The 12,500-nt window shown below is 58.0% G+C and overlaps 5 protein-coding genes across 10 annotated transcripts in view; all 5 read left to right on the top strand.

Moving 5' to 3' along the window:
• The window catches only part of ABB37_06790 (hypothetical protein), a gene marked incomplete at its 3' end in the record, with an annotated part of 1,708 nt that extends 525 nt beyond the window's left edge, over positions 1–1,183 (top strand). For both annotated transcript variants that reach the window (XM_015805195.1, XM_015805194.1), the window contains exon 1: positions 1–1,183. This exon is cut by the window's left edge. In XM_015805195.1, coding sequence (XP_015656488.1) covers positions 1–1,183 — 1,183 coding nt within the window.
• Positions 1,184–1,865: 682 nt separating this feature from the next.
• On the top strand, positions 1,866–2,535 carry ABB37_06789 (trafficking protein particle complex subunit- like protein; the record flags this gene model as incomplete). Its single annotated transcript, XM_015805193.1, has 1 exon — positions 1,866–2,535. Exon 1 carries the CDS (start codon positions 1,942–1,944, stop codon positions 2,533–2,535), a length of 594 nt encoding a protein of 197 aa, XP_015656486.1. The 5' UTR covers positions 1,866–1,941.
• Positions 2,536–3,375: 840 nt separating this feature from the next.
• On the top strand, positions 3,376–4,239 carry ABB37_06788 (hypothetical protein; the record flags this gene model as incomplete). The annotated part of the gene is made up of 1 exon (XM_015805192.1): positions 3,376–4,239. The coding sequence occupies one exon, from the start codon at positions 3,376–3,378 to the stop codon at positions 4,237–4,239; it is 864 nt and encodes a 287-aa protein (XP_015656485.1).
• A 664-nt stretch (positions 4,240–4,903) lies between these two features.
• On the top strand, positions 4,904–10,403 carry ABB37_06787 (hypothetical protein; the record flags this gene model as incomplete). Of its 3 annotated transcripts, none has more annotated exons than XM_015805191.1 (1): positions 4,904–10,403. In XM_015805191.1, exon 1 carries the CDS (start codon positions 7,245–7,247, stop codon positions 10,401–10,403), a length of 3,159 nt encoding a protein of 1,052 aa, XP_015656484.1. In that variant the 5' UTR covers positions 4,904–7,244. The 3 variants fall into 3 exon arrangements, with proteins under 3 accessions (XP_015656484.1, XP_015656483.1, XP_015656482.1); XM_015805190.1 differs by having other exon boundaries at positions 4,920–10,403; XM_015805189.1 differs by having other exon boundaries at positions 6,931–10,403.
• Positions 10,404–11,291: 888 nt separating this feature from the next.
• Positions 11,292–12,002, top strand: ABB37_06786 (putative ADP-ribosylation factor-like putativesmall GTPase; the record flags this gene model as incomplete). Of its 3 annotated transcripts, none has more annotated exons than XM_015805188.1 (1): positions 11,292–12,002. In XM_015805188.1, the coding sequence occupies exon 1, from the start codon at positions 11,454–11,456 to the stop codon at positions 12,000–12,002; it is 549 nt and encodes a 182-aa protein (XP_015656481.1). In that variant the 5' UTR covers positions 11,292–11,453. The 3 variants fall into 3 exon arrangements, with proteins under 3 accessions (XP_015656481.1, XP_015656480.1, XP_015656479.1); XM_015805187.1 differs by having other exon boundaries at positions 11,300–12,002; XM_015805186.1 differs by having other exon boundaries at positions 11,305–12,002.
• Between the last annotated feature and the right edge of the window lie 498 nt (positions 12,003–12,500).

Genomic DNA, 12,500 nt, shown 5'->3' with positions numbered 1-12,500 from the left:
GGCGATGGCCCTCGAGGACGAGGAGGAGCGGCAGCGCGCGATCAAGGCGGGGTGTTTTGTTCACACCGCCGCCCAGTACGGGGACCCGACGGACTACGAGGACAACGAGGCGGTGGCGCAGGTGAGCGAGTTTGCGCAGCTCGAGCGCGGTTTGCTCGACAGCGCGACGACGACGGGCTACACCGATCCGAACGACATCCAAATGCACCACCTCACCGCCCGCGCCGTAGTCGACACGCTGCGCGAGGGCGGCTACGGCGCTGCGGTGCAGTACTTCCTAAAGCGGCTGTACAGGACGCCCCGCGCGGCGCAGGGTGTGAAGGGCGCGAAGGTGGGTGCCCCCGCAACGGACACCGTTCAAATGCATGTCTACGGCTGCGGTATGGTCGAGGAGAGCGTGGACCACCTGCGCGAGCTTGTGGAGACCCTTTACCGGCTCATCCACGAGCGGAACCGATCGACGGTGAACGAGGACATCCATCGCTACCAACTCCTGCACGACGCGGTGAACAAGGACCAGGCCGGCACGGCGGACGTGCAGGTGCTGAACCAGCGCTTCCTCGACGTGAAGGCGGCACGGAAGCGCGAGGTGGCCGAGCTGGACAACGAGATCCAGCAGTTAGAGGGCGAGCTGCAGTACGTGCGGCAGGCCGCCGATGTCGAGCTGGAGGCCCTCCAACGCGTGCAGGAAACAATCCAAAACGATCACCGGTGCACCCTGAGGCAGCAGCTGGAGGCGCACCGCACTGCCGCGGAGACGGTGGCCCGCAACCTGCTGCAGGCGCAGGCGAAGAACCTCGACGAGCTGAACGTCCTCCGCTCGCAGCGCACAAAGCGGGAGGCGGCGGTGAGCGGGGCCATCGCCGACTACGACGCCCAAACGGCACAGCTGGAGGCGGCGGTGCGGCAGTTCAACCACGAGGCCGAGGAGGACACGGAGCGCATCGTCCGGCTGGAGGCGGAGGTGCAAAGTTTGCAAAAGCAGAAGGACGAGTTTGCGTGGGAGCTGAAGGTGGCGGAGCAGCGACAGGAACACGCGAGTGTCATCCGGCAGCGCCAGGAGCAGGACGCTCGGGTGATTCAGGCGTACTATCGGGCCTTCCGCGCCCGACAGCTGGCGCAGCAGGCGCTGGAGAAAGGGAGCAAGAAGAGCAAGAAGAAGGGCGGCGCGAAGAAGAAGTAAGGCAGCTCCGCTGTTCCTCTCGCCTTTCGAGCCGACAACAGCGGCGGCCAGCGTTGACCTCATCCCCCCTCCCTTCCCGATTTTTGTATTTTGGCGTCTGACGCGCCTCAGGTTCCGTCTGGCCCGCGGAAAGCGTCCTCCGAGGCTAAAATGGTTGGTGTGCACGTCGGCATGCGACGGCCCCACTGCTCGTTCCAGCGGGGTTTTATTTTGATGTACATTACTTTCTGTTTTGAAAGAGAAGTCTTCTTCTCTGTGTTTCTGTTCCGATGTTTACTGAGCTTTTATGCGCGCGCGCGCGCACGCACAGAGAGTGCCGTGATCCTGCATGTGCAAGCGGTCGTACTTTGTCTTCTTATGCTTCTCAAAAGAGGAACTTCTTAGTTTGCTGACGCAGTCGGCACTCCGCTCCGAGTTTGTCGGCTTTGCTGATGCACCTGCCCCGCTGTGGCACCCCCCCCCCCGCCCCCACGCAAGAACAAAAAAAACATTGGATGTGTGTTGGGAGGTTGCGGTTTGCGCTGCCGCAAGTCTACTTTGGTGGTTTCTCTTCTGGCTTGACAGCCGCTACGGTCGGAGCTTCGGGGAAGGACAACACGCGACACGTCGATGGATATTACTTCTCCTCTACCACTTCGCCTCGTCGACCTCCGGCTCTCTTCTGCCTCCTTTCTTGCTCACAGCATTCAACCTGTGAAACCCATCTTACTTCTTTTATTTTCCTTTTCTTCTGATTATCGAAGGCGCACACAGAGCTCATGGCGGCCCCCGCTCGCACCACCGCCGCCTCCCCCGCGCAGCTCGGTGAGGCGGCCTTCGACAGCAACGTGAAAGTCAGCGCTGAGTTCTTTGCGCTCACCTACGGCGCCCTCGTCCAGCAAATGGCGGAAGAGCTCTCGCAGGAGGACGATGTGGAACTGGTGAATCAACAGCTCTATAACATGGGGCACCGCATCGGGGCTCGCCTGATTGAGGAGTACAGCGTGCGCAGCGGGGCGGCGCCGTGCCGCAGCTTCACGCAAGCCGCGGAGGGCGTCGCGCTTGTGGGGCTGCGCATGTTCTTAGGCGTGAGTGCGGAGCTGACGCAGGTGAAGGACTCGGCGGACACCTTTGCCATCAGCTTCCACGACAACCCACTCGCGCTGTTTGTAGAGTTGCCGGACGGCACGCTGAAGGAGCACCTGTGGTACTCGAATCTGCTGTGCGGGGTCATCACCGGCGCGCTGAGCTTAGTCGGCTTCCAGGCCGAGGCCCGGTTCTCGCGGGACAAGCTGCGCGGTGATGCGAAGAACGAGATTGTCCTGCACTTTAAGGGCCGCGAGCGGGAGACCTTTCAGGTGGAGCGCAGCTGAGCGGCGCCTCGGGTGGCACGTCCCTGCTGCCTCGTTGTCTCCCTCTCTCCCTGTCCGAGAACAGACACCACTGTCAGGCAGGGGAGTTGTGTGTGTGTTATTGCTTATGTGTTGTGCCGCTTGTGTTTGTCTGTCTGTCTGTGTGTGTGTGTGTGTACAGTTCGGAGAGATGTTCGGGAACTTCTGTGTAACGCATCTCGCCGCTCCGTCCTTTCCTTTTCCTTCTCTGTTGCGCTTCTTCGAAGACGATCGCAGGGCTCTCTACTCGACCAAGAAGCCGTGTTTGCCGTCGCTTTCCTCACGGTGTAAAGGGCCCTCCCCTCCCAAACCACAACACGTGGTTTAACAACAACAAAAAGAAAATGGTATCGTTCATCGGCAAATTTCTGCTTTCACTGAGGGAGAGAAAACAGCGTAAACGCAGCAGCAGCAACAACGGAAACCACTTAAGAAAAGAAGAGAAAAAGGAGTAACAGCTCCGAGGGGCAACCGAGACCGCCTGCCCTGGGGGGGGGTCGTTCTCCGGCTTGTGTGTTCCAGGGGACCTCCTTGCAATGTGTTTTCTCGAATTACTTCTGTGTGTGTGTGTGTGTAGGCGCCTCTTCGTATGCGCGACAGGCTCTCCCTCTACTTTTTCATTCGTCTCTTCACCGTCTTCTTGAGCCTTTCGAAATCGATTGGTGCGTTCTGCTGCTCCACTGAAGTGCCTGCCGTCACGTACATCGGGTGAGAAGGAGAAGGGACACGTATCTCTCCTCCTTTGTTTTCTTCGCAAGACTCCCACTTCATTTTTATTCTTAGGTGTCTGTCTGTGTGTGTGTGTGTGTGTGTGTTTATTCGATGGAGTACGCGCAGAAGTCGGCACGTCTGCCGCGCAGCGCCGCCGAGAAGGAGCGTTGGAAGCGCGTCATCGTCATCTTGGAACACTGCCCGCTGCAGACGATCCAGACCGACCGCGGCTTTGAGCTGCTCAGCGACCGTCATCGCTCGTACCACGCACGCCACAACCAGGACCCTGCGGACTGGCGTCCCGATGTGGTGCATCAGTGCCTCCTGCACCTGCAGGACTCCGCGCTGAACCGCGCCGGCATGTTAGAGGTGTACCTCCACACCAAGAAGCAAGTGTGCATCGCCGTCGACCCCCGCCTGCGCGTGCCGCGCAACATCCGCCTGTTTGAAAAGATGATGGTCTCGGTCCTCTTCAAGTTAAAGGTACGCGCCAGCACCGGCTACCTGTCTCTGCTGCGCGTTGTAGGCAACCCCATCACGGACCACATCCCCGCCGGCACCCGCCTCTACCGCGTGGAGAAGGACGGCGACCTCGTTGACCCCTTCACGTTCTGCGCCGCCTGCGGGTACGCCGCGGACGCCGCGGAGGAGCACAAGACGGACCGTGCGATTAGCCTGGCGAGGCGGCGGCTTACCTCCAGCACGAGTGGCGCACTGACCGACACGGCCGCCGAGGCGGGGACGGTGGAGTTCGCCAAGGTGCAGCGCCAGGCCGCCGAGCGTCGCCAGTTTCAGCCGTTTGCCTTCATCATCGGTGGCATGTCGCGCGGCGACGTCACGGTGGACTACGCCCGGCCCGGCGAGGTGTCGAGCATTCGGATCGGCGACCGCGGTATGTCCGCCGCGGCGGTTATTAGCGTCCTGTTGCACGGCTTTGAGGAGGATTGGCTGCGCGAGGACAACGAGGCGTCGTGAAGAGAGCGGCAACGAAGGTCTGTCATTCATTGCGGGTTTTTTCCACCCCCCTTTTTTTAATGCGAGGAGCTCCGCACCACCTAATTGTTTTCTTTAAAGAAGTAAGTCGATTAACGAAGCTTTTCTTTTGTGTGTGGTTTCTTTGGTTGCCGTGCGTATAGTGCCTCTTTTCCATCCCATCTCGTGCGGGGCGGAGTACTTTGCTCCGGACCATGGAGCAAGCTCCTTGGTGAAAACCACGACAGTTAAATAAAAGCACGAATTGACGCTCGCGCACGTGACGGGCGAACGCTGTTAGCACTGCGACGCTGTTATCGCTCCCCACGTGCCGGTGTCGAGTGAGCTTGATAAAGGATCTGCTGCTGGCTCCCACATCCGCTTCTACACGACTGCTCTGCGGTAGAGGTGAAGAGTCGTAAGTGGGGATCCGTATTCGCTGCTGAAACGGCAGTGCTTTTTCTTTTCTCTTTTCCTTTTTTTTGGTATTTCGCAACCAGTGGAAGGGACACGGTTCTTTGCAACGGTGCATGCTCTTCTCTTCTCGTGCTTCATGCGAACGGTCCCCCGTGCGTCTCTCGACTCCACCTCTCGCCCTCTGCTTTTACCCCCACGCTTTATGCACTGGGTCTCACCTTGCCTTTTCCTCCACCGTTACCACGAATGAGATTGCCGACACCCGAGCAATAACAACCCACGGAAACACCAAACAGCAGCGCATTTTTGATGGGCAGCTGTTGGGTGCACAGACCACACGCCCCATTTATGTATGCATTTTATTTCTGGTTAATTGTTTTATTCTCCTCTCACCACTGTAATTCAGCAGATCATCCCTTAGCGGTCACGACTTCGCTCTCCTACACGGATTACCTCATCCTCAAGCGAGAAGGCTACGAAGAAGAGAGCTGAGGAGCCTAGAGAAGTGTATGTGGGGTGTGTTTCCTTTTTTTTTTTGAAAGAACATCAAACAGACAACAAATAGTAAATAATAGTAATCTATCAAGACAACAAAGAAAAGCCTCGTTCACCATTTCAGCACACCTCGACACGAAGGCGCCACACATAGATTCTCAAATACATATTATTACTACTACCTTTTTTTTTCCCCAGTCTATTATCAAGGTGACGCCAGTGTTGTTTGCCAACGAAGAGGGCGAGGAATTAAAGACCACATTTGCCTTCATCTTCCGACGTATATCAACAGAAGCGAAATCAGCAGGTCCTTGCTTGTAACCGTTGGTGTCCCAAAAGCGGCAGGTCTGTTTGATCCCACCGCACTGTGGTTGTCATCGTTATCCTGGGGCAAGTACGTTTCGCGGCCCGGAATAGCACCTCACAAGGGGGTTCGTAGTACCGCCTTCACCTTTCGCCGTGTCCCCTACCCCCTTTTCCCGTTGCCTTTTCGTTTCTCCTGTCGTTGATTGCTTTCTTTCTTTCCCTTCTCCCCTGGGCGCCCTCTACACACCCCGACGACGCGGCTGAGCGCAGCACGAAAAGGCGGTGAAGAGCACAAAAACAGGACTCGCTCCTCCCTTCTCCTCTTATTAGAAAAGGTCATTGTTTTCCTGCTCGCTTTTTTTTTCAGGTCGTTTGTCTGTAGTCGCTGGACACCTGGTAAACTCGCTTCGCCTCTCGCCCCACACGTTGCTTCAGACACAGCAGCTCAAGTTCGTATCTGCAGCAAGAGGGGAGAGAGTGAGAAAAGCGACGATCAGCAAAGCGCTGCGTTGAGGTGCGCAATCCCTCTTTCCGGTTGTTTTCGGTTCTTGTCGTTGGCGTTATAACTGTCGTTTTTTTGGCTTCACGAAGCCGCCTTCTTTGCCTTTGGTGTTTTCGTAATCTTTTTCTTTCTTTTTCTTTTAGCCGACCAGTTCAGCGTTGCGAATTTATTTTCCTCACAAATCCGCTTCTCCTCTCCTTTGTTTGTTCCTTAACCGCATGTACTCCTCCTGATTTTCCTTTTCGTCTGCTTTCACGCTCTATAGTGACCTCTCTGCCCATCTATATGCTTCGCCGCACTCACCGTTGTGTTGCTCTCTTCTCTACTCGCTTTGCCTGTGTTACTCCGCGCTGCTCCCCCTCCCTCCCTCCCCCGCTCGTCTTCTCTCTCTTGTGGACGAAGAAGTGGGAATACGCTCTGCAGACTCTTCCTCCTCTTTCTGTTTTCCCGCAGTGGCACTGTGGGATTTTTTTCTTTTCTTTCTTCGTTCTATTGTCGCGGGTACGCACACATCTCAATCGACGGCGGGGAATAATAGAAGAAAACGAAGGAGCTGAAGTACGGTGCGCAGTTAGCTGAAACGCCTTTGTTATTAGTAGTCTTCCTTCATCTCTTTCTCGTTTCTATTTCGGTTGTTGTTGTGCTTCGTTGTCGACGAGCGGTTTCTCGCACGTCCTCTTACTTCGCTTCGGTTCCTCATTCGCTCTCTTCACTTCACTTTCCCTTTCCTTGGCAAGGTGGCGCATCTTCTGTGGATAGAGTAGTACAAGTGTATATGTATCTGCACGCATCTGTTAACGGTTTTTGGAAAAAAAGACAAAGAGATCAACTCGTTTCCTATTTTTGGACGAAAAGGATTTTTTTTCTCACCTTCTCCGAGATTACTCCATCGCGCGCGGTCGCTGCGCTTCTTCTACCTTTCCCTCGCTCTCCTTCATTTTATCTTTGCTGCTCCCTTGGTCGCCTTCTCTGAAGAAAATTAAAAAACCTTTGTCCAGTGTTTGTTGTTGTTGTTGTTGTTGGGTGACGACTGTTGTCTTTGAGCCAACGAAAGCGGTGAAAGAAAAAACCCTGTTGTTGTGTTCTTCACAGGCGTTTAGCTCGCCATTTTTCCCTTTTTTCTTTTAGTGCTGCCAAATAGAGCGAACGTCTGGTGTTTCCGCTGTTGTCACTCTCGCGGTCTCGCTCCGGTTGTCGCGTTGTCTGCCTTTTGCGTGTTCGTGTCTCCCCATTTTCCTCCTCCGTTCCCCGCGTGAGAGGCTCCGTGTATATAGTTTATTTATCTGCCATGTTCAGTAGCACCCTTGACCTGCCCGTACCGGTGGTCGTGCGTCCCATCGCCATGCTAGGCGGCGGCGCCGTCGGCTCCCGGGACGGTCTCGGCCCCAACAGCAGCCCCAACAGCGGCCACAACAGCGGCCACCATCTACGCAGCCCCTACCCGCAGCGTACCGCCACCTCCACGAGTAATGGCGCGGCGGCGACTTCTTCGAACGCCGCCGTCTCGTCCACCGGCAAGAGCAACGGCTCCGCCTCGTCGCCGCCGGCCGCCTCATCGAATGGACCGGGCAGCAGCGTCGCGACGAGGGCGACCACGCCGACCACCGCCGCGGAGGAGAGCGCCGCGCAGCTGAGTCGGCCGACGATCCTCATCTTCACGGAGTTGGAGGACGAGGAGGACGAAGGCGTTAACGCGGCCCGGCGGTGGATGCACAACGCACACGACCAGCCGACAACACCGTCGCAATCAAACCCTTCCACGGTGTATCGAGACCCGACGAGTGGCGCCACGGGCGAGGTGGTCGATCTCGGCTCCCGTCCCTCCACCGCCGTCGCGCACACGGAGGAGACTCTCTCCCCGCTGCTCTGCCGCTCCATTGGCAAACCCGCGAACAGCGAAGACGCGGGCACGTCCGTCTCGTCGTTTGATCGCACGGCGGCCGGGGCGAGAGGCCACCCAACCCCGGAGCGCACCCCCAATCGCTCCCCACCGCCGGGCCCCTACGGACACGCTGCCGCGTCGACGTCGTCGAACGGGGTCGCGAGCTCGACGACGTCAAACGCCACCGGACAGCAGCTGGGCACCGCCACGCCGTCCGACCAGGAGGCGCTGCCGTCGCACCCGATGCGGGTCTCCGCGACGCCGGTCGTGCCCATCGTCCCGCACGTGGCGGAGCCGTCGTGCCGGCGGCGCGTCGCGGAGGACTTGGAGCGGCTTTACGGGCCGAACAGTCGGCAGCCCGCCTCCACCGACGCGGCAGGCGCACCGTCGCCGTCTGAGCCAGCCAACGGGGCAGTGGGCCGTCTCACCATATCCACCACCGTGATGCCGACCGCACTCAGCGGCGACGTGGCCGCGCTGAGCTACGCCGAGGATCCCGAGACGAAGACGCCGCTGCTGCCGTCGGGAACGCCAAAGAAGAAGAGGAGCGCGCTGTCCTTTCTCAACACCGCGTCCACGTCGAAGAAGGCGGCGAAGGCGGCCGCGGCGGACTCAAAGAAGAAAGCCACACCGCCAACCGCAGCGGAGCGGCGGCAAGCACGCGAGCAGGTGATCCGCGTCGGGGTGCAGCGCCTATTCCAGCGGCTGAACGAGTTGCATCTCGTCGCCTACCACGTCAAAAACGACGGCAACTGCCAATTCCGCGCCATCTCGCATCAGCTCTTCGGTGACGAGGGCTACCACGACATTGTTCGATGCCAGGTCGTCTCATACATGCGCGCGGCACGGGTGGAGTGCTTCGACTTCTACTTTGAATCGCCCGCGCAGGCCGACGCGTACTACGACAACCTGGCCAAGCCGGGCTCGTGGGGGGATGAGCTGTCCCTGCGCGCGGCGAGCGACTGCCTCTACGTGAACATCCACGTCCTGTCCTCCGAGGAGCGCAACTGCTACATCACGTACCGCCCCTCCATCGACCACGCCGCCTCCGCCCCATCCTTTCTCATCGACGTGGCCAAGCTGAGGGAGCGGCGCAAAGCGGTCCGGCAGCTGCTCCGCTCGCACGGCCTGCACAGCGGCGCTTCATTCGCCGCATCGAGCTTCGACCCGGCCGGGCAGGGCTTCGGTACCGCGTCGACGATGCCCGATACGTACGGCCGCGGCCGCTTCGGTAGCGAGCCCACGCTGACCAACGCCACCGCCGGCGGAGGCGCGTCGTCCTTGACGCCCGGTGGCGGCAGTGGGGCAGCACGGTTCAGCGCGCAACCACCGCCACAGCAGCAGCAGCAGCAGCAGCAATCGTTGTTTCCGCCGACCTCGCAGCCCATCAGCCGCGAGTCGAGTGGGCATCTCATCGACGACGACGCGGACGCGGACGAGAACGCAGAGATGGACGCCAACGCCATTCAGCTCGCCCTGCACAAGAAGCTACAGCATTCGGAGATCCGCTGCAGCCTTCCGGCGGGGTCGACGACCACCTCGTGCTCCTTCGGACCGCCTGTGGCCGGTCACGGCGCCGCGCCCGCCTCGATGCCGCTGCTGCAGCCGCAGCTGCTTATGCCGGCCAGACCCGCCGCCCCGCCCTCGCTGCTGCAGCCGGTGCGGCCCCCGGTGCCGCTGCCGTGGCTCGTGAGCTGCAACGAGGATGCCGCCCAGGTCAGCAAGGAGAGTCAAGTGGAGCGCTTCCGTGCGGTGGGGGCCGAGGTGCAGCCCCTCGACGACGCCACGCAGGCCGTCAACATCTTTACCCAGCGCATGGAGAATATGCCGGTGAGTGCGGGGGAAGGCGCCAACGGCCGCAGTGGCGCGACGGACGATTACGTGCGGGTGCAGCAGACGCGCAGCGGGGTGAAAACTGCAACAACGACGCCCCCGACGACGCTGCTGCAGCCACAGATGTCGAGCAGCGCCGGCGTCGCATCCAATCGACCGGGGCCGCTGCTGTCGACGGCGTCCTCCGTGCCGTGCATGTCTCTGCAGCCCACTCCCCCACCACCACCACTCGAGGAGCACGCCGAGATGCTACTGCTCGCCTCCAATGTGCACCGCGGCCGCACGAACCAGTCGCTTCAGCAGAGCTTTTCCTCCATACAGACGGCGAACTCCTTCGGCGGGTACAACGGTGGAGGCGCCAGCACGTGCATGGATCCCTTCAACGCGCGTTCAACGCAGGGCAGCTTCACGAACAGCGCCGCGGACAACTCCAGCTACGACGCCAGCGCTGCGCCGGTGAGCATATTCAAGTTCGAGCCCCGCACGGAGCCGATCGATATCTTTCTCTCCTACCTCTACCCCGTCCACTACAACTCGTTGAGCGTCTCCCCGCAGCAACAGCAGCAGCCGCGGTCGGCGATGTCGCCGGAGCCCTTGAGCAGCACCGCCCGGCCGCATTCAGCGCGCACGGAGGACACCGCCAACCCCAAGCCGAGCCGCGGCGCGTACCCGAAGCTGTTCTCTTCCAGCATCGGTGGAAGCGCCACCGCAGCCGGATACCAAGCATTGTGAGAACCTTCATATATAGAGAGAGAGAGGATGGAATAACTCGCCAAAATCAAAAATAGGAAGGGGAGATCAAAGAGGCGGAAAAGGGTGAAACGAGAAGGTATGTATGGCGCAGCTGACGAGGCTTTCATGATTCGCTCCCACACGATGTGGCACGTGAAAGAAGGCAGTGCACTTGATTTTAGTTTATCTGTTTCGCTGTTCTGTTCTGTTTTTTTTTTTCACCCCTCCCAAGTGAACCTCCATTGTCTTTGATACCTTGTTGTGGACGTGAAAGTCAGATGGTGCCTCTTTCACTCCGTGAAGCAATCGTGGTGTTGCCGCTGTTTTCTTAAGCACGTTACTTTTCTTTCTCAGTCTTTCATGTTTCAATTCTTCTATTATTATTGTTGAGTATTCCGAATTGCGAGGAGTTCGATGGTTGACCGTTTTTATGTTCCTCTTCTCGTTCTGTTTCTTTCCCCCGCTGAATTCGAAATGAACCCGTAAAGAACGGAGGGCAGGTCAGGCAAACGCTGCTCCAGACGAGCCATCCATGGCGTACCGAGTCTTTTCGATGGCTGCTGCTTCGCTCAACGAACGCTATGCATGCACACATAACTGCTGCCTACTGCCTTTTCTCGGTGTGCGGCAGGGTGACAGAAGAGAGGAGCAGCAATGGATGTTCCGTGCGATGTGTTTTTGCTGCTGTCTTGGCCTTGGTTGAAGTTGCATCTTGTGCTCACGCGTGTGTGAGAGCGCCGTGCGGCGTGCCAGAGACGTGGCGCAGCAACTTCTCCCTTCGCGTTCGTGCTCCGTGCGCAAAATCTTCTAAGTTCGGTTTTTTGTCTCTTTCTCTGGTGGCGGACGTGGTGCATTCTCACCTCACTACCTGTGAACGTGTTCACCTGAGCGATAAAGCGAAGTCTTTCAAAGTCGTTGGTTGGTGTGCACGCCGATTCGATCACCACCAGATCAAAAAGAAAGGCGGCTACTGCTCCTTCGCTCAGGTTTTTTTTCCTTTGAGCATCATCATTATCGCCTTATCGACTACTTCATTCATTGACCGCACCAATGGGCCAAGCAAAGACGAAGCTAAACATCATCGTCTGCGGGCTGGACAACAGCGGCAAGACGACCATCATCAATTACATGAAGCCGGAGGACCAGCGCACGGAGAACATCGCGGCCACGGTGGGCTACAACGTCGATAAGTTCAAAAAGGGCAAGATCGAGTTCACCGCCTTTGACATGGGCGGTGCCCAGAAGTTCCGCGGACTGTGGGAGAGCTACTACAGCAACATCGACGGGGTTGTCTTCGTGGTGGACAGCACCGATCACCTGCGTTTGTGTGTCGTGAAGGATGAGCTACAGCTGATGCTCCACCACGCAGACCTGAAAAACACAGCGGTGCCTTTCTTGTTCTTTGCGAATAAGATGGACCTGCCAGGGGCAAAGACGCCGATGGAGCTGACGCAGATCGTTGAACTGAATAGCATCATGGGCGACCACCCGATGAACATCTTCGCGTCCAACGCCCTGAAAGGGGAAGGCATCGACGACGGCCTCCAGTGGCTCCAGTCCGCGATGCTGCGGCAGAGAGAGCAGTCCAAGAAGAAGTGAGAAGAGACCCACAGGGAAAAGAAACCCAACACAGCTGGAACGACACGGCAGCACCCGTGTGTGTGTGGCGTGTGTGTGTATGTCTCGTCCTATTCCTCGACAGAGTTCGCTCCGCGCGTGTCGCCTCAAGGGAGTCAGAGGAGGAGAGAGAGAGAGCGTTCTACAACACGAGAGAACGTTGATCGATTGTCGTGTACTTTCCGTAGCTCAATTTGCTGATTACATCGTTCGTCTTCTTTTTTTTTACTTCCCTTCCACAACCGTTTTTGTTTGTTTGTGTATGTAGAGAGCTGTGAAGAGTACGGTTTTGAGTCTTCATCTGCGTAGGGGGATGGGGCGGGTGCGTGGCGGATGTCTGAAGGGATCATTGTTTTTTTTTTTTCTTATCTGTGTGTGTCCCACGCGCGGGTGTAAAAGAGATGTAAAGTCTGCGCTCTGGGAAGGGGGTGTTTGTTTGCTTGCTTTGGGCCTCTACTCGATTTTTCTTCTTTTTTTCTT

The sequence above is a fragment of the Leptomonas pyrrhocoris genome (assembly GCF_001293395.1).
Source record: "Leptomonas pyrrhocoris isolate H10 chromosome Unknown, whole genome shotgun sequence".
Taxonomy (NCBI): Eukaryota; Euglenozoa; class Kinetoplastea; order Trypanosomatida; family Trypanosomatidae; genus Leptomonas; species Leptomonas pyrrhocoris.
The sequence above is the reverse complement of the archived record's forward strand: the minus strand, read 5'-3'. Positions and strand labels throughout refer to the sequence as shown.